Source organism: Onychostoma macrolepis, chromosome 16, assembly GCF_012432095.1.
Source record: "Onychostoma macrolepis isolate SWU-2019 chromosome 16, ASM1243209v1, whole genome shotgun sequence".
Lineage (NCBI taxonomy): Eukaryota > Metazoa > Chordata > Actinopteri > Cypriniformes > Cyprinidae > Onychostoma > Onychostoma macrolepis.
In genome coordinates this window covers 3115541-3139662 of record NC_081170.1, presented here as the reverse complement: position 1 = coordinate 3139662, position 24122 = coordinate 3115541, and the positions used below count along the sequence as shown (strand labels likewise).

At 34.4% G+C, this 24122-nt stretch overlaps 1 protein-coding gene across 1 annotated transcript in view; it reads left to right on the top strand.

The window, feature by feature from the left end:
• Positions 1 to 1102: 1102 nt before the first annotated feature.
• slc9a1a (solute carrier family 9 member A1a) overlaps positions 1103 to 24122 on the top strand; it is a 40226-nt gene continuing 17206 nt past the window's right edge. Inside the window, exons 1-4 of the mRNA XM_058746504.1 lie at positions 1103 to 2152; positions 13653 to 14113; positions 19387 to 19637; positions 23788 to 24005. Coding sequence (XP_058602487.1) covers positions 1912 to 2152; positions 13653 to 14113; positions 19387 to 19637; positions 23788 to 24005 — 1171 coding nt within the window. The 5' untranslated portion in view covers positions 1103 to 1911. The remainder of the gene's footprint in view (positions 2153 to 13652; positions 14114 to 19386; positions 19638 to 23787; positions 24006 to 24122) is intronic.

The following is a 24122-nucleotide window of genomic DNA, read 5'->3' as shown; positions in this document are numbered from 1 at the left end:
ATTCCTTGTACGTGCAAACATAGGCTACTTGGCAATAAAGCTCTTTCTGACTTTTGACTGACTTCTGATTTCCGGGCACTCTTTGCCATATAATGAAACTGAATGGAGACTCAAGCTTTCAAGCTCAAAATGTCAAAAACGGCTCCTTAGCATAAAACTACCTTTCTGAAAGCTTTATGTGATGAGCAAAACTGCTATTTACTGAAAAACCATTCAAATAATAGTCATGCAACATGTTTCACAACTATCTATAACATCTAACGACGTTGCCATATTTAATTTTTAAAAGCAATGGCAGAAAGCAAGATTTCCTGTGAAAAATTACTTAAATGTCAGTTATTTTCATCATATAAAGCTATCAAATGACTTCAGAAGTGCTCTCTATTGACTACTATGTGTTTTTTTTTTTTTTTACCTGATAAAGCCAGTCCCCATTCAGTTTCATTGAATGTAAGAGTGTGTGTGTGTGTTCCACTGAGGAGAGAAAGTCATACAGTCTGTAAGTGTGAGCAATTGGAGGTAACATTGACTACTATAGTACTTTTTTTTTTTTTTTTTTTTGCCATTTTAGAACTTGATAGTCCCCACATCATTATATGGAAACGAGTGACTCCACTGAAGAAAGACCGGTATAAAACAAGAGTAAATGGATGAAATATATTAACAACTGTGGTGTTTATGGTGTTCCTTTTTTTTTTGTGGTTTTTTAAATTGACTCAGAGAATGACCATTTTGTGTGTGTGTGTTCCTTCGAAAAAAGGAAGTCATATGATTCTGAAACAACACGATTCTGCAGGAAATATTACTACGCTGTTTTTTTTTTTTGCTGTCATTTTCAAGTTTGACAGCACCAATCCCCGTTCACTTACACTGTATGAAACGAAATGAGTGTAAGTAAATATAGACCGATTTATTTTATGTTATTTTATTTTGCTGTTTTATTGTACATTTTTTAAATTATTTATTTATTTATTATAATTATTTATTTATTTTAATATAATCCCGGCGGGAAAACACGTGATCTGGCAACCCCAACGGCGAAACCCCGGCGACCCTCCTCTCCACAGGATGCCGCTGCAGTCCAATAAAGAGACCCCTCCCATCGACTTGTGAAAACCTGCCCAAAGGGTGTGTTTTTAGAGCGGTACGTATATTTGCTCCGCATCACGCACTGCAGACATGGAAAAAGGAGTCGGTGTGTATGAAATGGCCAGTGTTAGCGCTAAAAGACATCGTATAAGTTATTTAAGGAGCGCGGAGGAGCTCGCGTGACGCTGCCGCCAATACAGCAACGTCATACGTAGTTCGAGCGACTTTTCCTTGTCGTCCGGATCGGGACAGTACAGCAGGTTCCGATGCGATCAGAAGATAACAACAACCAAGATGAGGAGAACTTTATTTGAGGACTGATTTTTATCGATGAGGAGTGTCTTGGAGTTGTCATTGAGTGTCCTTTTCACGCGGTTTCTGAGGGGCTGGTGGTGATGATGGTGATGATGATATTGGAGGTTGAAAATGAACACCTTACAGTGTAACGCCTTGAGGGGATCTTCTCACACCAAATATTTGAGTTGAGTTTATATACCCGCTTATATTTCCTGCTTTACATGCCGGTATATACACACTTACCGGTCTATATTTCCTGGTTTGCAGTTTTTTTCACCTGGAGAGGGTGTGCTGCTCGGTTAAACGTTAAGTGCTTGACTCAAGCCAGGAAGTAGGAAACCCAAGAGCCATTTATATTTAAATCAATCCGGGGTCAGAAAATGATCCAGGGATTACCTTGTAGATTAAAAGGAAACTTCACCGTAGAGCTTGTTAAAGAACTGACAGACTTGGTCAGATAATATCGTGTTGTTCGTGTATCTGGAGAGACTCGATTCCTCTAATCTTCTGAAACGCTCAACTGTCATGGAGCTCAAGATGTTCCTCCTCGTCTTGGGGCTCCTGGTGGGCATCAGCTCTCCAGGCAGGGCCGCCAATCACGGAAAGCCCCCTGACACCTATGACCACGAGCTCCAGAATCAAGGGAACTACACTCGTGCTACTCCGTCCAAGAAGCCCTTCCCGGTTCTGTCATTTAATTTTGAACACGTTAAGGTCCCCTTTGAGATTTCATTATGGGTTCTGCTGGCTTCACTCATGAAACTGGGTGAGTATGTTTATATTATGTATCCTGTATATGTTATGCATTATTGACATTGCATTAGGGACAGGGATCTATCTATCTATCTATCTATCTATCTATCTATCTATCTATCTATCTATCTATCTGACTGATAGTACACACATACATTATATAAAAAATATTATGGTAAAAAAGTGTTTATTTTCATTTTCAGTGGCTACTTCATATTTTGTGTGATTAACTATGAGTTAGTATATAAAATCTAAAACAAAACATTTTTGACACACACTTATTTATATATATATATATATATATATAAAACATGTGACATAATATACTGTATTAAAATATAATGTTATGTATTTGTTATAAAAATAAATATCACAAATATGTGCATATAATATCATATTATAAAAATGTATTTTAAAAAGTTATATATATGTTTTGTATTAAAGTGCAAAAAGTTATCAAATTATAAAAAACTATTTAGTGATTTTATATATATAAAATATTAAAATAAACTTTTATTTTATTATAATGTAATATGTCTGTATAATACATATGTAATATAATTTTGAAATGTTTATATTTTTATACTCCGTGTCTTTAGTGTGTTTAATTTATATCAAATATAATATCAAAAATATATAGACCTATCATAACAAATGTATTTTATATTCAGTTGCTTAATTTTGTGTGGTCAACTATATATTTGTAAGTTAAGATATTATAAACTTTAGTTTATATATATATATATATATATGTGTGTGTGTGTGTGTGTGTGTGTACATATGTTATGAGTTGATATGAGTACTCATAACATATGTTATAACAAGTAAAAAACAGTGTGTGACTCAGAAATGTGAAGTTAGTTCTGAGAAAATCTCCTGCAGAATTAGTTTGCATTAATGTTTTCTTATCTAGTGCACTGACGTTACGTGTGAGTCAAGTCACTACACGTTTAATGTGATAAAATCTTCAACCCAGAGAGACCCTTAAAGTAACCTCTTCCCAGAGGCATTTTCTTCTCTGCTCTCACGCTGCTCCATTTACCAGTGTAAATATTCCTTTTCACACAGTGATAAAATTGCACAGTCATCAGAACAGTGTTTGGTCTTGCTGTCAGCATAATGTCTGGTCCAGTTTGCAGTCTATCTGGACAAGAACTGTCTATATTTATTTATTCATGAAGACTGTCATGTAAAGTGACCAATGGAACGCCTGGCAGCTGTGCAGCATCAGCCAATCAGCTCTTGCCGTTTTGTTGTGCATCATGGCATTGTGTGCCGTCCGAGACTAGAACAGTGGTAACCTGAGATTCTTACATGCTTGCTGTTGAATGATACCCTACAGTGCACAGTGTCAATTAGACGCCTGACGTACTGCTAATTACAGTACATACTGACCCGAGAGTACTGGCTGCACTGGGCCTGTGTATTTAAATGCTTAGTGAGACAATGAAGTGTTGTTTTGATAAGAAGTGGGTGTAATATGGTTTATTAAATCATGTTTTACTTATTGAGTGGGTTATGAGGCGGTTAGTGCACAATGTGACAATTGTTGTCAGTGCTTGAGTGGAAACAGAGAATCGTGAAGATTTGGGGAAATACAGTTGACGTCTGATGCAAGAGGAGAGGAGGATGTTGGAGAAGAGGGCAGATGAGGTCAGGTATGTGCAAATGTTGAGTTGCAGGCTTTCTTCCTGTTTCAGTGCATTAGCTGTGACAGTTCTAGTTTTCGGATGTACGAGTCTCCCGCTGGAGTCTGAAGCCGTCTGTGTGTTGTTTTGTTGACATCTCAATTCTCATTCGCAGCAGGAGTGTAAATTCATTGTCGGGCATTTTAGATTTTCCTGTGCTCAACTTTAAAACGTTGTTTCAGGCAAAAATGACACCCAGATTTTTTTCTGTACAACAGTTAATTGTGAGATCACTACAAAATTATATATTATATTATAGATCTTATGAAGTCATGGTATAGGTTTATTTGAGGAAGAGAAAGTTATTATTCCCTGTTAAGTTTTTTTTGTTTGTCCTTGCATATCTATCCATCTATCTGAATTTATTGTCCTAATCCCTTTGGCCCTTTACAGTCTGCGACTGAATGCTGTTTTTCATTTGGCTTTGTCGGGTGGCTTTTATCAAATCCTCTGCATGTATGTCGGCTCTCACACACTGTGTTCAGTCTGGCTCCTCTGCTGGTCGACAGTATCATTGTCATTCACAGTGTTTGCATCGCAATCCATCTGTCCAAATGAATTGGCGCCTCTGCTAGGGTTAAGCATTAATGTTTCAGAGTCTGTTCATTATTAATAAATGCTCATCATGGGGAGTGAGTGCCAAGTCTCACAGCCTGAAGACGGCAAGTAGTTCATAGTAGGGCTCATTTATAGCTTGTATTAGCTAATTGGCATGGTGGAAATTGAAAGCAAACCGATACAGACATGGGGTTTAGATTAATTCATCAGAACAGTTTGAATGAACTCCTGTCAGACGGATTCAGATTACATTAATTGCTCTGGTGTTGTTTGGCAGAGCAGTATTTCAAGTTGTCGCTCCTCAAGAGACCATGTGGAAATCTTCATCTATAATAACTGGGAAAGCAGCCAGTTATACCATTTAGAGATATTATACAGAAAATGTGCCCGCAAAATGCATTGGTTGACCAAACACAATTTTATTGATGAATGCATTTATTGAAAGCTTCAAATGAATATATCTTTTATTTAAGATATGGTTTTCCAAACTGAGATTTGTAGTGGATTTAGGGGATTATGAGTTGATAAAAAGCTCATATTTATTTAAATAAATAGATACTACTACTACTACTACTACTACTACTACTACTACTACTACTACTAATAATAATAATGAATAAAAATATGTAATTTTAAGATCAAAATGAAACTCAAATTTGTTTATCTGCATGTCATGTGACTATGTGAGATAATGGTGAACATGTGAATGTATTGTTAAATTACTGAAATGTTTACTTAAAGTCCCCCTGAGATTTAATGTCAAATGGGTTTGGCTAAATTAAAAATTTAATTAAATTAATAAATAAATTAAAAATTAAATTAAACTAAATCTAAACAAATGAGAATCCCTGCCATAGTTTAACACAACACTGTTGTATCTGAAGTATTTAAATATTTACCCACGTTCAGTCACATGAGGAAATAAATCAACAGGCCCAGATTTCCAAAGAAAGGGTCACAGATTTCTGCAGAATTCAGCTGTCGTTTTGTTTTACAGCAACTTAAGGTTATCTGACTTGTTTGTCCATTGTTCATTCTGTTCTCTAGTTTCATTGATTCGTAACATGCTACCTCTAAATTGATCTGTGTGAACTAATCTCCCATGACCTCAGAGTGTGAAACTGGTTTAGGCTGTGGTGTATTGTCTGCTTGAATCAGTGTTTTCATCAGACCCCCGTCACCCACCGTTCACTCTCGTTAGTTTGATCAGCTGATTAGTGCTCGGACAGGTATGTGATCCGGCCTGGCTGGAGGGATTACAGCATAGCCGCTTCCCTTTCAGTGCAAAAGGAGGGTGGAGAGGACAGCAAACATCCAAATTATCTGGTCTCTAAATGCTTTGATGATCCTTAAAGAATCCTTAAGAGGGTCCTTTATAAAATCTTAGCCCTCAACAATAAGGGTTTTGTTTCTTTTGGGCCGGTTGGACTTGTAGCTCATGCATATGCATGTCGTCTGTTTTTAAAGGTGCTACATTTTTACATACAAATGTTAGCCATCTGTTGATGGGATGTTCCCTCTGACCAGCTGACTGCGGCCAGGACTTATTAATAGTTAATTAGTATTCTGGGTTTAGTCTTATCAGCATTAAAGGAAACCAATTATTTGAACTTTGCTGGCAGACACCCAAGATTTGACACTTTGCCCTTCACTCAGCTCATTTGAAGTCCCTTTTAAACACCATGGCATAGCAATGATTTTTTTTCCCCCTGTAACTTTTCTAATATTAAAGAAAAATTCTATATGCACAACCATTTTTCTTTAAAGAAACTGATACTTTTATTCATTAGGGATGCATAAAATGAATAAAATGACAGTAAAGACATTTATAATGTTACATGATTTATATTTAAAATAAATGCTGTTCTTTTGAACTTTCTATTCATCAAAGAATCCTGAAAATAAATATGTACAAAAAATATAAAGCAATGCACCTGTTTTCAACATTGATAATAATCAGAAATGTTTCTTGAGCAGCAAATCAACATATTAGAATGATTTCTGAAGGATCATGTGACACTGAAGACTGGAGTAATGATGCTGAAATTCAGTATTAATTCACAGGAAGAAATTACTTTTACAATATATTCACACAGAAAACAGTTATTTGTAATTGTAATAATATTTCATAATTTTTACTGTATTTTTGATCAAACAAACACAACCTTGGTGAGCATAAATATGCATATATTTTTTCTTTGCAAACCCACATTTAAATTTTTTTTTAGTAATTGATTACACATTTTTCTCTGCTAGTTTCTATCTTGGTAACAGTTGTTGTTAGTGATGATAACATGCAGATTAGTCACCTGGCAGCCAGTCCCAGTCTCTCACTGAGATGATGCTGGTTTTTCCCTCGACAGGCTGTTCACTTGTGACCAGGATCAATATGACTCATTGGCGCAGCCGTTACGAACACCTATAGTGACCCTGTAATCAGGGGAGCGTAACACGCGAATGAGAGTTCACTGCTGCTTCTTCTCGTTTGCATTTCTTGCCTGTTTACCCCTCAGATTTACATGCCAGATGTTTGCTTAGCCTGTTCCATCTGCCAAGCCAGAAATTTGACTGACTGATCCAACATCTAAGCCTCAACACGATAGGAAAAAAAAGAAGCCTTATTGGAAGTGTGTTTTGATGTTTTCAATGCAGATGCATGCAGCTCTCTTGCATAAGTTGATAAAGCAAAATGTCGTATTTCTACCATTGCATACCATATATCGACCCAGCCTTAGACTGTATATTAGAGGAGTCCTGGTGCAGACAGAGAGATCTGACATGCCCGGTAGCTCTCTGGAGGTTTCTTGTCCCTCGTCTTCTGCCAGGCTGCTCCCATTATCACACTCCCTACGGGCAGCCGTGTGTTTCGCTGCAGCTGAATGCCTGGCGACAAGAACGGTCTGCAGATTTCACCGTGACCTTGAGAGCATTCTGAGTGAATCTCCAGCAGCGATACCCACCAACTAGGGTTTTCTGTCCGGACCGAAGAGGTCGGCTGAGGACGGTTGTGTAGATAGAATCTGTTCAATTGAAAAGTTTTGGTAGGTGAAAATGGCACCGTAAAAGTTTCACTTGAATCAAGAATATAAAAGAGAATAGGTTTCTTTTTGATGTGTCTCATTCGAAGATATTAAAATAGAAATGGTTCATTTTACGTGTTTTATTAATTTTTAAATTTTATTTGAATGTTTTATATATGTATTTTAATTCTCTCTCTACTTTTATATTGATTTATCTCTATTTTAATATTTTTGAATGTGGCATTGAACCAGATAAGTAATTATTCAAATAGCTAACATGCCCACTGTTTAAGTAACTTGAACTTGCAAGATATTTAATTTGGTGAATGCATACTATTTACATATGATTACACTGTAAACAAAATATATAGTTGTATATAAAACAGATTATTGGAGTAGTATGTTCTACAAGAAATTTGCAAAATATAAAAACTATACAAAATTTAAAAAACAAACTTTTCTGAAGCCATCGAGTAATGCAAATTTGGTTAGGAAATGTGCTTAATTCAAATGAAAATATCACAATGCAAAAATTATAATGCCTTTAAAATAAGCTTTACTTTATGCAAAATTTCTTTTTTTTAGATTTTGAGGTTTGAGCATGTGTTCATGAGATTTCACTCATTTACACATCTATTTATTTATTGAGCACTGTTGTTTTAATTGCCGACACACACAACCTCGAGTGTGATTTTACCTTGGTTACATGGTTTAGTGTCATGCAAATTATTAACCGTGGTAAGGAAATCTTTGGGATTTCAGCAGAAACCAAACACAAAAACCTCTAATGCTTTGCTGTCAGGCTAAAGCGAGACTGACCTGCTCACCTGACACACTTTTACAGCAGCTCTGCAGTGAAGAAGAGCCTGTTGATGCTGTTTTACAGGTCTGAGCAAGCAACGCCCTTTAGATAGCATGCTTCTGAAAGCCTTTCTTTAGAAATATCTGTTTCTTTGTCACTCTTACAAGTAAAAAATGTAAAGCAGTCCTGTCCGCTGATATTGCGGTCTATATATGATACATAATACAACTAAATCTTACCAGGTGACACAGTTCTACCACCACGAGGTGTATTTATCATTCTGTACGTGTCCATCGCTGCTGGCTTACAGAGACAGTCATGATGACTTCGCTGCTTGTAATTATGGGCTGTCAGGACCGTTTGCTCTAACGTTTATTGCATTCTAATGTTCCCTAAAGTGCTTTTGTAAGTGGCATGGAAATGCTTATGAAATCACACATTTAAATGCACAGTAACACTGTAATGCTTAGTACAGTAGATTAGCATGAAAAAGTCACATTTGAGTCTAGAAAGTTCTACAGAAGTACGTGAATGCAAATACTGCTACACGAGCCTGCGGTTTTGTGCATAGTTGTGTACTGAAATGTTTTCACAACAATTATAAATGCTTGCATTCTCTCTACGGTACCAATATTTCTGTATTCGGTACCAATACCAGTGAAAATCCACGGTTCTCTGTACCAATTTCGGTACCAAAGCAAAACACAAAAAACATGGTAATTAAAAAACACACTATTTTTATTAATAAAGTCAAACAAAAATAAAATGTTCAAAAATTTGCCTAAAGGAATTAAACTTAGTCTGAATTAAACACTTAGTCTGAATTGAGATTAAAACCGGTTTGGAAACTAATTTAAATCACCTAGAGCATCCAGAGAGGGTACAATTTTTTTCTATGATGTATCATAGCAGTGAAAACTGCAGCCAAAGATAAATTATGAGAAATTATTCACCTCCTGATTCCCTGCTGCACCTTCTGTTTCAAGACTTTCAGTAGTTTGCCATGTGACAGACACAAAATTAGCATAGTTCATGATCATTACTGTAACCATGACTTGGTTGTCAAACATACAAAACATGATTTGGATTTGTGCCAAATGATAGAGGTACATGAGTACACCAGTTTCAGTTTCACTTAAATTTGAGTTGTGGTTATTATAAACACAAAGTCAAAATGTTGTTTGTTTTGTACTTATGTTTTTGTATTTTCATCAACACAGGTTTGTTTTAGTTCACAAAGGCGTATCATTATTAAAAATCTGTAAACTGTCACTGTATTTGAGTATAAAAGATTTGGCTCCTGAATGTGATGTTCAGTGATCTACTGTGAATTTGAGCCAAGAACACACACACTCGATCTGTCCTTGTTCAGTCTGTGTGATTGTTGGTCCTCTGCTGTGATTTAGTAGAGCAGTAAAGTTGTGAGGAACAGTCTTGAGTTTTGTCATGCATGCCGTCAGATTCCCACAAGAGCTGCTTGAGTGATGCAGAACATTTCAGTAAATTGTACTGTAGGCTCTCTTTTAATAGCCTACCTTTTGATGTTAATTCATGTTCATTTCGTACTATAGTAGAACCGTATTTATTTTATGAATTTGGCAGAAGGTTAAAGCTGATACTTTGTTTATTAAAAAGTAACAAAGCACAAAGCTTATTGTGATTACTGGACGGCAAGTGTGCTTCAAATAATATGAAGTTCACGCATTTAGAACACAGCATATAGACTAAGATCTTGATAACAAGAAGCCATATTAGTAATGATTCTAAACGAGAATTGTTAACGATATTGTCAGTATCCACACAGCTGACAGCTTTACCTGTTGAAGTTTGTTCAAGTTGTGCACAAAATAGACACTGTTTTTCTGCATTTTCACTTGCACGTCTCCGTCATTTCGATCTCTCTCGTGCTGCACAACTGAGCTGCGTTTAGCAGGTGTGCGTCAGCGCTGCTGTTCGGCAGAGATGAGCACTGCTTAAAATTATTTTTTTTTCCACTAAAATTTTGATGCACATTGTGTAAATATGCATAGTCACCAGTGGCGATCTCAGCAAAAATCTCACTCGCAAATTAATATTTTTGGTCACAAATGCGATTGTTTTAGTCGCAGTCTGGAGACCTGAAAAGTGTACATTCTGGGCCCTTTCATCCATCTTTTCTTTTTTTCCTCATCTCTCCAGCTATTAACTTTGTTCCCTTGCCGCTCCAAAAGCAAGAACATGTGAAGTCAATGAGTTATTTAGATCACAGCTTGCATGAAGGCTTCATTTCTGTAGCGGTGACATGTTGACATTTGTTATGTGCTAACGAGCGTTTTTAATTGGATGTGCTCAGTGTGTGTTGGCGCACTGAACGCAGGTAACATGTTCACGCTGTTTTCTGGTCTCTCCACACGTGCCAGCAGAAGACGTGTGTCACCCTGGGCTCTAAATAATTCACAGCCTCTCCTGGGGGCTCATTGTTGGCTGTTTGAGGGGCCTCACGACGGGCACGGTGCCAATGTGAAGGTCAAATCACCTCATAATAGCTGAGGTATTCTGACTCTGCTGTTTTGTCCTGTTGCTGTCAGTCCTTAGTGTATTTTTATATAATACGCTCTAGGGATGGGCCATATGAGCACAATCTTATCAGGGTGTGACTGTGAGTAATTCTTTATCACTGTAAAGGTCCTTGCACATTGAGTCCATTCATTCATTCATCCGATTTCTTTCTTATGACGGACGACGAAGTTTTGGACTCCTTGTGCAAAGACCTTAACCCTGTTATAATATATTTTTGTCGCAACGTCTACTAAAATTTTTTTATATATATTAAATAGCCATGTGGCAATTTGCATGCAGTTAAAATAAAGTGCTTTGTTTTTATTTATTTTCTTATTTTATTTTTTAATGATCCATTGAAACTAAACTGAATAAATTTATTTATTGTAATTTTGATAATGCAGTGTAACTAAGCAGAAATTATTCGTTTTTATTTGTTTAATTATTTATTTGCTTATTTTAGTTATTTATTATTATTTTAGTTATTTGTTATATTTTATTTTTGATAAATAAGTGGAACTATAAGGCAAAGTTGTTCATTTTACTTTATTTCATTTTATGTAATTTTTTGATGATCCAGGGAAACTAAACTGAATTAATTTGTGTTATTTAGATTATGCCGTGAAACTAAGATAAGTTGTTTATTTTTTATTTATTAATTTAGTTATATATATTATTATTTTGGGGGGGTTAAATTTTGGATTATTTGTTTATTATATTATGTTCGTAAAAGTGAGCAGAAACTATTTATTTATTTATTTATTCTTTATTTTTGATAAATAAGTGAAACTAAGCAGAAGCTATTTTTATTTATTTGTTTATTTTAGTTATTTATTATGTTTTTCCATAAACAAGGACAACTAAGCCAAAGTTATTTATTTTATTTTACAATTTATTTGTTTTATGATTTTTTTTTTTTAAATGTTCATTTACAGAATGTAACAAATCACAGGTTGTTAAACTTGTTTTAACAAAACACTGAAAAAATACTTCCTGTCCTGTGCATATAGACAAATTAATACAAACAGGTTATGTTGATTGTATAATTTCTGAATGGCTGTCAATGGAGAAACAGGCTTATTTCCTCTATTAGTGTTGTAGCTACTGTACAATGTTAACCAGCTAAATGTTGACCTCTGGGTTGAGCTGGAGAAACGGAAGACCGGAGCCATTATTGGAAGATCTATTACTCCCTGCGAGGGCCTTTCAGAGGTTTTGATTGAGCTCGTCTCCAGGGCCTGTTCTCTGCTGACTGTTGTCGTGTCACACAGATCTGCGTATGTGGTTATGTAGATAATTCTAATGACTTACGACAGTTGGAATGAAGACGACATCAGTCTTTAAATATATCTCAGATGCATCACTGTTTCATAGACAGATTTCCTATCACCGGTCAACTGATTGAACTCCTTGCGTATCTTGTTCTTTCTCTGTTGTGTGACTTTCCTTGAGTTAAGCTTGTGTTTATGTCCTGAAAACATTCAGCTCTAACAAATACCTGCAACAGGCCGCTTTAGTTTGGAAAAGCCTTAGTGGTAATAGCCTTACAAAGCTTATGTAGAGACGATAGAATGGAAGTCAGTCATGTGTTGAAATGTTTTCTGCTCACAGTTAAGCAATTTAACTGGCATTAGGGCTGATATGTGACTTTTTTTTTTTTTCCACAACTACACACTCTTGATTGTTACCCTGTCTTGAGACTGACACTTTTGAGGTTCACACCGGTTTCTCACGTCAGCAGAGCATCAGTGCAGCTGCAACAGCATCACACTGTTTTCACACTCATGTCATTTCTGCTGCGACTCTACACCACATGAGCATTTCATTTGGTTATTGCCGTAATTAGCTATTGGAAATTGTCATAAAATCTAATTTACATGGAAGGGGCCAAATTTGTCCAATTTTAATTAATGTATATGTTAATCCAAGTATTAATTAATGTACAGAGAATGGAAGCCAGACACCAAAGTGAGACTATAAACCGCATTAATCATCAGATTTACTGAACAAAGTGCTTGTCTTTTGCTTCCAGCAGTTCACTTCTTTATTTTATTTTATCTGCTACATCAACATGCCGGAAAATTTGGATCAACCATGCTGTTATATTATATTATTTTATATTTACTTAACCTAAAGTGTTTGTCTTATGCTTCCACCAGTTCACATTTTGTTTCATTTTATTTTATTTTATTTTATTTTTATCTGCTACATTAACATGCAGAAAAATTGTGATAAATTTATGTGCTAAATTACATATGCAATATCATTTTACTGTTAACCTTTTAACAGTTTTTTTTTTTCATTTTAACTGTTAATTTAACCTGTTAGTAATGTTGTCATTATTTAATGTATGTAAGTTTTTATTACAGCCACTATTTAAACGAGTTTGAGTAAAAACATAATTATATCATCCAAAAAAATAAATAAAATCCAACTTATGTGCAATTTAAATTAGTTTTTGTTTGTTTTTTGGTTTTGAGTTTTGATTGAATGATTATTACATTTTATTTTCGGTTTAAAGTTTTAGCTAAATTATACATTTTATTTTATTTTATTTTGACTGAGATATATTATATTATATTATATTATATTATATTATATTATATTATATTATATTATATTATATTATATTATATTATATTATATTATATTATATTATATTATATTATATTTAGTGATGATTTGGTGATGAATTTAGTGAAATTGTGTCCACCAAAAATATTTGGCCGGAACAGCAAAAATGTATTACTTTTGCAATTTCGGCAAAAGTATTGGTTAACTTTCTCTAAAATTTTGGTTTCTGTGTTTCTGGTAAAAAATGAATTTTGGAGCGTCACTAATTATATGAATAACCAAAGATTGCAGTTGTCCTGTCTTGATGCATCCATGTTCCTCACTCTCTTTCAGGGTTCCACCTGATCCCTCGCTTGTCCTCTATCGTGCCGGAGAGCTGTCTGCTGATCGTGGTGGGCCTGCTGGTCGGCGGTCTCATGAAGGTGGTAAGCGAGGTCCCTCCGGTGCTGGATTCCAACGTCTTCTTCCTGTACCTGCTGCCTCCCATCATCCTCGACGCCGGCTACTTCCTGCCCATACGGCAATTCACTGAGAACCTGGGCACTATTCTCATGTTTGCAGTGGTGGGAACGCTCTGGAATGCCTTCTTTGTTGGTGGTCTGCTATACGGCGTTTGCCAGCTCGAGGGCCATAAACTGGTGAACGTGGACCTCCTGTCATGCCTGCTGTTCGGCTCCATCATCTCAGCCGTGGACCCCGTGGCCGTGCTGGCTGTGTTTGAGGAGATCCACATTAATGAGCTGCTCCACATCCTGGTGTTCGGAGAGTCTTTACTTAATGACGCCGTCACTGTGGTGAGTACACTGAGCTTATTAAAAAAAAAAAAGTATTTGTTTATATGTGTGACCCTGGAGCACAAAACCAGACATAAGTCACTGGGGTATATTTGTAGCAATAGCCAACAATACATTTTATGGGTCAAAATTATAATTTTTTCTTTTATGCCAAAAATCATTAGAATATTAAATAAAGATCATGTTCCATGAAGATATTTTGTAAATTTCCTACCATAAATATATCAAAACTTAATTTTTGATTAGTAATATGCATTGCTAAGGACTTCATTTGGACAACTTTAATGGCGATTTAATTTTTTTTCTCTATATTTGGATTTTTTTTGCACCCTCAGATTCAAGATTCTATCTATCTATCTATCTATCTATCTATCTATCTATCTATCTATCTATCTATCTATCTATCTATCTATCTATCTATTTATATATATATATATATATATATATATATATGTATATGTGTGTGTGTGTATATATATATGTGTGTGTATATGTTCTGTTGGCTGTGGAGTCGAGACATTTGCAAATATGATGAAAAGATGAATATGAGACAAAACTACAGAATGTCACATTTTATTATTAGCCGTTTCAACACATACATGTTTTACCAAATAAAAAGAACAGCACTTTTAGAGTTCATCCCACTCATTGATGTGAGCATAAGTATTGGGACAGTTGAACATAAGGCAGATATAAAAGATTAAAAGCTATTATTTAGTTCACAGCAGTGAGTCTGTGACCCATACACATCACCAGACTCTTGGTCTCATCCTTTGAAATACTTTCCCCAGCCTTTAATGCAGCCAATTCCAATCGTTGCTTGTTTTGAGGAGTTTCTGCCTTTACTCTCCTCTCCAGCTGGTGAAATTCATGTTCAATCGGATTTAAATCTGGAGATTGACTTGGGCAATCTAAGACTTTCCATTTCTTTGCCCTTATAAACTCCTTGACTGAACTGGCAGGTGTTTTGGGTCATTGTCCTGATGCAATATGAAGCACTTCCCAATGAATCTGGTGGCATTTTCTTGAATATTGGTAGGCAAGATGGTTTTGTACCCTTCCAAATTCATTCTGCTACTGTCATCATACATTAAGTCATCAGTAAAGTTGAGAGGGCCTGTTCCAGAGGCAGACATGCATGCCCATGCCATGACACCACCTCCACCATGCTCATTGCAGTTCCCTTTTTTTCTCCACATTTCTGCTTTCCCATCACTTAGATAAAGGTTCATCTTTGTCTCATCGGTCCATAAACACAGTTCCAAAACTCTTCTGGCTCACCTTTGTGCTTTTTTGCAAACTCTAATCTTGCCTTTCTATTTTTGGAGCTGATCAGAGGTTTGTATCTTGCTGTGTAGCATCTGTAATTCTGTGTCATAGTCTCCTGAGGACAGTAGATTGTCAGAGCATCACCCCAGCTTTCCGGAAGTTGTTGGTGATTTTACAGACACGTCTTTTAGGGTTCATTTTCACAGCTTTTATGATTTGTCTGTCATCAACTACTGTTGTTTTCTCAGCCGATCAGGTAGTTGTTGGTTGCTGGTGTCGCTGGTGGTTTCCAAACTCTTGATTTCTTCATGCCCTTTGTTTTTGCTAGAGCTCTAATTGACTTCCTCTTTTCTTTTAGCATTCAAATTGCTTGCTTTTCTCTCAAAGTCAGTTCCCTCGTCTTCATCCTGGTTTATGTATGTCATGATCGAATGCAGAAGTAATGGATATAACTGATACGACACATTCCCTGCTTTTAAGATCTGAAGAATTAATGCAACAGGACACAGCTGATCACTTAGAAAGACCTGTGAGGCAACTGTTCCAATACTTATGCTCACATCAGATATCGGGATGCAACTCTAAAAGTGCTGAACTTCTTAGCTGGTAAAACATCTTATGTGTTGAATCACCCAATAATAAAATGTGACATTCTGTAGTTTTGTCTCATATTCATATTTTAATCATATTTGTAAATGTCTTGACCAACAGAGCAATTTTGTCTTTACTGTTCCAATACTTTTGGAGGGCACTGTATTAGGGATGTGCTCTACGACTAATTTGACAGTCGTTTAAACGGAAGTTTTGTATCCGACTAGTCGACTAGACTAAAAGCTAGAAACTCCCCACAAAATGGCAAAAGAAAAAAAACTGTGTGTATAACAGCCTACACTTGAAATACTTAATCTTTGCATCACACTGTCAAATCCCTCAATGAAATCTGCTAAAAACAGGTCACGATTATGCCGTATGCTTGCCTCACGTTATAATCATTTAATTTTAGGCGGTCGTTAAACAGAAAATAAGGAAGAGCATAACTCGACATAAACCAGTGCATAGCTTATTTATTCAGATCAGCTGGAGAAATGCAGAAATGGAAAATGGACTGACAGAATTCTTCATTTTCATATAACGTTAGACAACATATTAAAACACAAGTAAAAAAAAAAAAAAAAGGAACGTTTATCAAGGAATAGCATTAAAACGGCTTTTAAAAATGTACTTCATGTTGGCTATATTGTCTAAAAACAAAACAATGCTCGTTTTACTTACTCAGACCATGCGCATTTGTTCAGTGAATTTAACATGTTAACGTGGTCTGGCGAAAGACGGGACTAGAGGCGATTCTGCACTTGAAAAAAAAACCCCGCTCGGCAGGAACTGAAGTCACAGGCACGCAGAGAGATAACTACAAGCAAGCAGACCGTTTCGAAAAGAGCCTGGAAATCCCGCACCACCACGAAGTCGGTCTTCGTTTAGAGGAATAGACGGCGCGGATGGGATCGCAGACCTCAGCGGCGGGTTGTAGTGTATGACATGATTGACATTTGCTGGCTTTGTCTTCAAGCTAACGCATACGTGCCTGTATTGAATATGATTACGCATCGCTCCAGTAGAGTTATTGTAAGCCAATTTGACATTACACAGTTTACACACAACTTTTCCGTTTCCTTCTAATTCAAAATAATCCCACACCTTGCTGGTTCTTCGCTGGTCATTTTGATCTCAACGCAACTGACGAGAAGAAAAGGCATGCGACGTCTGAGATAAAAATATAGTTTCCGCCCAGATACGCTTTTAAAAATATTTAAATATTTTGATATTTATTATTTTTCAAAAGTTTTATTTTAGCTTGTTGTTAAAATGTTTTAAATGTAACATTAAAATTATGGGGTTTTTTTCTCTCGTTTAATCGACTATTGATTTCAGTGTCGACTAGCAGGAGCTGAACTGTTTAGTCGACTAGTCCCGCACATCCCTACACTGTATATATATATAGGGAGAGAGAGAGAGAGAGAGAGAATAAATATATTTGTATATACACAATGTATATTATTTATATATGTATTTGTGTGTGTGTGTGTGTGTGTGTGTGAGCTATACATTTAAAAATGTATACATCTATACGCAAATTAAGATGTATGGAGAGAAATAAGTTTAAAGGTTTAAAATAATCAATAATATATTTGTATACAATTACTGTTTATTTATTCTAATTATTTTAATTGTGTGTGTGTTTGTATGTCATATAAATATGTGTGTGTATATAGAAAAATATTCTTATTTTGAAATAATATAGTTTGCTAATTATTTATTTAAGATAGATAGATAGATCTGAATGTTTAAGCATATAATGATATTCTAGGGAATTGTGTGCTTCTAATTTTATAGCAAGAGTTTGGACAGGACCCTTTTCTATTCTAACATGACAATGTCTCTGTGTATAAGACAAGGTTCAAAAATAAATGATTGATTGAGTCAGTGTGGAAGGACTTGACTGGTCTGCAGAAAGCCAGCTGAACACCTCTGGTGTGACTTTAAATGCAGACCTTGAGCCAAAAACTCATCACCAAACACCAATGACTTGTACGTACACTATATGGACAAAAGTATTGGGACACCCCCTTCTTTAGAACAGAAAAAGGCACTTCCAAAACTGTGGGAACAAAGTTGGAAACATAATTCATGTATTTGTATTTCCATCTCTGTTGCAACAGTTTTGGAAGTGTCTAAAAAGCTAGTCTCTGTATAATCTATGGGATTGTTCCAGTCCAGTTCAGTTTATCAGCTGATTGAGTCTTGTGAAGAGGCGTCTCGTTTCCATTACCTCAACTGTTTTTCCTTGACTGCTTGACCTCATGCTTTCAATGAGCTTCTGTCTCGAGTGGTCAGTGAAACAAATCACACTTAGAGGTGATCAATGAAAGAAGTCAAACATGATATCAGGTGTTCGGTGAAGTCCTCCTCTGCTAATCTGAGGAGTATTGGTTGTCCTGCTTTGCACGTCTCCACTGGGAAGCAGTAAATAAATGTTTATTGAGTATTTTTTGCACAAGCACAAAAGGGTTTGATAATATTTAATGTACTTCATAAAGTCTAATGCTGTGTATCTCCAACAAACTAAATAAATAATAAATGAAAAAATGTATATAATTTAAATAAATAATATAGTATGAAATTTGTATTGTAGTAATACTATATTATACATGTACGTATCTTGAGTAAATTCAGTAATTAATTTAATAATTTAATAATGCAAATAAGAAATATATCATTATAATAATTAGATTAAATATTGCGTGTGTGGGGATATATATATATATATATATATATATATATATATATATATATTCTGATACTGTATAATATATTTTTAATTAATATGAATAAGTATAATAATTAGAATAAATAAAAAGTTCATATATTTAATATATATGGTATATTAAGTAAAATAAATTATATATACTGTTTATTAATTATAATTCACTAATAAAGTTTATAATAAATAATAAAATAAATTATAATATATCATTAATAAATTAACATTTAATTTTTGAGCAAAATATTTGTTAACTAAAAATAGATAAATTTTAACATTTTTTTAAATTATATAAATATAATATTAATTAAAATTGTTAAACGTATTAAAATTTAACATCATGGTAACACTATGCCCGGTTTCAAAGACATGGTTTAAGCCTAGTCCCAGACTAAAATGCATGTCTGAGCGGTTTTAACTGAAAGCAGCTTGCCATGACTGATCTTAAAATATGTGAGTGCCACTGGTTTGTCTCAAGATGCACACCAGAAATGTTTTTTTTTTTGTTTTTTAGGCACGTTTCTAAAAGATACTTAAATGTCCTAATTGAACTATGGCTAATCCTGGCCTAAACTAAGCCCTGTCTGTGAAACCAGGCCTGAATGTTTTATTAAGCTGCCTGGACATCTAATGCTGTGGATGGTGTTCATTTCTGATGCACACTTCCTGTTGTTCTTGTGTGTAGGTGCTGTATCATCTCTTTGAGGAGTACAGCACTGTGGGAACGATCACTGTGATGGATGTGTTTCTGGGTGTCGTGTGTTTTCTGGTTGTGTCGTTGGGCGGTATCGTGGTGGGCGCCATCTATGGGATCCTGGCAGCCTTCACGTCCCGCTTCACCTCGCACACGCGCGTCATCGAGCCTCTGTTCGTCTTCGTCTACAGCTACATGGCTTACCTGTCGGCGGAGGTGTTTCATCTGTCCGGCATCATGGCGTAAGTGACCACTTCATTTACTAGCAGTGCTATTTCCGTATCATTGAGGTACTATTACAGTGTTCTGTTAATATTTTTAATTTGTTTTTATTTTACGATTTTTTGTTTTTATTATAATTTGAAATTAAGTTTAGTAATTTTTATTTTAGTCTAATATATATATATATTTTTTTAGTTTTGGTTCCTATTTTAAATGTTTTAGTTTCTTAATTTTTTTAAAAATTTTTATTAATAATTTTTAGTTTTAGTTATTTTAGTACATCTAGTACGTTTAGTACTTTTCAGTTAAGGTTTATTTTATTTCAAGTAACGCAAATTAATTTATGTTTTATTTTAATTTGAGTTGAAGTTTTATCAGTTTTTTTTAGCAGTCATTTTTAAAAACAATTTTATATGTCTATATAAATTTTTTTAGTATCTTTTTTTTAGTGAATCAAGTAAACTTGATGAAAATAGAAAATGTTGCTGAAATTAATAATGTTTACTACTTTTTTTTTTTTTTTTTCAAAGTTAATTTTATTTCAGTTAATGGAAGTGTTTTTATGGCTTTAGTTTCATTTTAATTTGAGTTCATGTTTTTGTCATCTTTATTCGTTTTCTTTTACATATGACTATATAGTTTTTATTAATTTTTATTTAACTTTTAATTTTAGTTATATTAGTCAAGTAAACTACATGCAAATGGTAAAAGCTGCCTTGGCAACTAGTTGAAATAAAATGTTTATTTTAAACTAAAAAAGGTTTTTGTTTTGTTTTTTGGCACACATTTGCATTAATTATTTTATTTAAATGAATACAAATGTGTTGTTTATGGTTTTAGTTAACTATAGTAACCCTGTTTACTAAAGTGAGTTATTAAATTTTGCTAAAACACTTTTATTTGGAATAACATGCACCAATAATTGTGCACAATATGATGCAACATGCTAAATTAATCAATTAGTTAATTATATTTAATTTGATTACATTCTAAAAGATCGATTAAATTGTTAAAGTTTGAATAAATTTCATTAGAGACATTTTTTGATGATAAATTTATATTAAATAATAAAACAGAATGAAAATGGAAGCCGATCTTCAAATCTGATTTCCATTTAAATTTTTTCTAGATTCTGTGAATTTTTGCAGAAACTCTCTTTTGTTTGGAGTAACAATGAGTCATTCACAAAAAGACCAGGAGCATGCATTCATGTTGAATTTATTTAACATTAAAATAAGTTGTAATTCTATGGGGCTTTTTTAATTTAAAAATGTTTGCAGGGGACTCTCCAAAATTGCACAAGAGCGTTTTCTGTTTCTGACTAAATGGTAAAATCAATAAACGGGGCCAGATGAAGCAGGTCAGGGTTGGTTTTTCTCAGTTTTTGAAAGCATCCAGTGATTTAACAGCTCGTCGCTGACACTTCATCTATCGTCTCAAGGCGTCTGGAGTCACTGCTCGTAAGTAACAGGCTGTCAGAGCTCGGTCAATACCTCGGCCCTGAAGACGGCTCTCGGTTATGAGCTGGTGATGCTCGAGTGGATGATAAAAAGAGTCTGAATCTCTGACAGGCCTGGAGATGAAGCTGTGATTCACAATGTGTCTCATGGTCTGCAGAACTGATCCACCCATTACAATAAACGATTAAAAATGGACAGGATGGGCGGTGTAATATTGTTGAAAGATTTGTTTCTTTTTGAAAGAAATTAAAGTCAGTAAGGATGCATTAAATTGATTCAAAGTGTCAGTAAAGAAATTTACAATGTTATAAAATAGTTCCAAATAAATGCTGTTCTTTTGAACTTTTTATATTTATCAAAGAATCCTGAAATAAATGCATGACGGTTTTCACACAAATATGAAGCAGCACAACTGTTTTCAACATTGATAGTAAAAGGCCTCTTATTGGAGAAAAATAAAATAAATAAATAATAAAAAAAAAACCTTGGTTGTAATTGTTATATTTGATTACTTTTTAAAATATTTGTTAAATTGTTAAAAAAAAAAAAAGTTTTGTTTTAATTTAATTAGAAACCATTGCAGTATTATTATTTTTTAAGTTGTAAGTATTTTGTCATTTCGTTAGACACCCTTATTTGATGATAAACTTGCAGTAAATCATAAAACAAATAATCCAGAAAAAATAAAATAGAAAACACAGAATTTGAAAAAGTAAAATAAAATAAAACCGATCATGTGACACTCAAGACTGGAGTAGTTATGATGAAAATTCAGCTTTGATCACAGAAATCAATTACATTTTAAAATATATTTACATAGAAAACAGCCATTTCAAATTGTAATAATATTTCACAATTTTACTGTATCTTTGACTAAATAAATGGTGAGCATAAGAGACTTGTTTCAAAAACATTAAAAAAGCCAAACTTTCAAACTCGACACCAAATGTTTAAATGGTAGTTTACATTTTATGCATTTGGCAGATTGTTTCCTAAGTGTTTTACATATCAGTTTTATGTATCTTGGAATGACCTTAGCATAGCTAGCAGCAATATCTACCCTTTGAGTTACATGATCTTGATATTAATGCATGCGTTTGCTTGACATGACATGTACCTTTTTACTCTTGTATTAAAAAAAAAGTCATTTTATCTAAAAATGACACATGGTCTCAAATGCTTATTGCTCTATAAAACAGCACATTTCTTTTTCTTGAGCTGTGAAATAGGCTATTATGCAAAGCATTGATCCTGAAGGCACGGCTCACTGCGGTGACAGGAAGTGTTGTCACAGATGTCCTTTTAAAAGAGGAACAAATGAGAACAGGAGGAGCCTCACAAGCCCAGGAGTTAAAATGATCAGCCCTGATAATGATCCCAATCAGAGGTGGAACTGCTTCAGTTCGGTTCACGCGACCCGCCTCTGTTAACATTGTGTTACAGTGAGTCACAGGTTTATCAGGTGCAGATAGTTAGACACTGAATCACACCCCATAATCCTGCACTGCTTCCACTTTCAGACAAAAGCCAGTCACTTCAGCTAATTTTAAGTTGTCGCGGACACCTTTGAGATTCGACTGTAGTTGGAATAAGTTCCTCACACGTCGAGCTAAATGAGGGAAATCGAGATGTTCGCATTAAAGGGTGTATGCTTATGTATTTTGATGATTTATTGAAAGTGATGCAAATTGTTGGCGTGGTGCGATTATGCAAGGGCTTGTCGAAATTCAACCTTTGGACCAACTGACTGTAGGGCAAATTATGACAGAAGTTTATTACTATTGTATAGTAAAACTTGTCAAGTAGTTAATGATAATAATAATAATAATAATAAATACCATTTATTGCAACATTATATTGTATTAATGTTATTATGGTTATTATTATTATTTTAAGGAATATAAAAATATTTAATATTGAATATAAAAATACCCAAAAATATTTTTTCACCCATATTTTAATACAAGTTGTGGAGCACCTTATTTGACAGAAAATTAAATAAAATAATATAAATAAATAAATAATACATTTTGAGAAGTTGTTGTTGTTGTTATTATTATTATTATTATTATTATTATTATTATTATTATTATTTTTATTTATTTTTTTTAATTTTGTTAAGAAATGTAATACAAACAAAATATTTTTATATTAAATATTTTCAATTGTGCAGCACCTTATTTGACAAAAATAAAAATGCAGTGTTTTGCTGTAAATTAATTGTCATGTTTTTATTAATTTCATTAGGAACCATTGTTTTATTATTATTATTATTATTATTATTATTATTTATGTATTTTTAGAAGCACTCATTTTATTGTTATTTTTTTTAAGGAATATCATGCAATCAAAATATATATTTTTTTATTTTAAAAGAATGATTACAAAACTTTTATGAAGTCATTTCATCAGATGCCATATTTGATGATAATTTTGTAATAAATCACAAAAAACCTCATCTACAAACAAAAATGGAAAATACAGAATTTGTGGGGGAAAAAAATAAGTTTACTTATTAAAATAAGCTTGTGGGGGAGTTTACTTGTAAACAAATTTATGATTACATTGATTCTGGAGGTTTAACAAACATGTGCAATGCATTTCATTTCCCATTAAAGGTATTAAATGAATATTGTGATAAATCTTGATATCAGATGATATGGAGGAAGTATTGTCAGGTCAATAACGTAGATGAATCTTCTGTCTCCAGGCTAATCGCATGTGGTGCTGTAATGCGTCCCTATGTGGAGGCCAACATTTCGCATAAATCCCACACCACCATCAAGTACTTCCTGAAGATGTGGAGCAGCGTGAGCGACACGCTCATCTTCATCTTCCTGGGAGTGTCGACGGTGGCCGGGCCACATGAGTGGAACTGGACCTTCGTGGTAGCGACCGTCATTTTCTGCCTGGTGGCGCGTGTTCTGGGTGAGTGAAGTTTAGCAAGACCTCCTGAAGCACCAATTATTCAGGAGATTTCACTGGAAGTATAACTCAGTAAGTTTCACTTCAGTATCTGTGGTGTGACTGTGATTGTGTGCATTT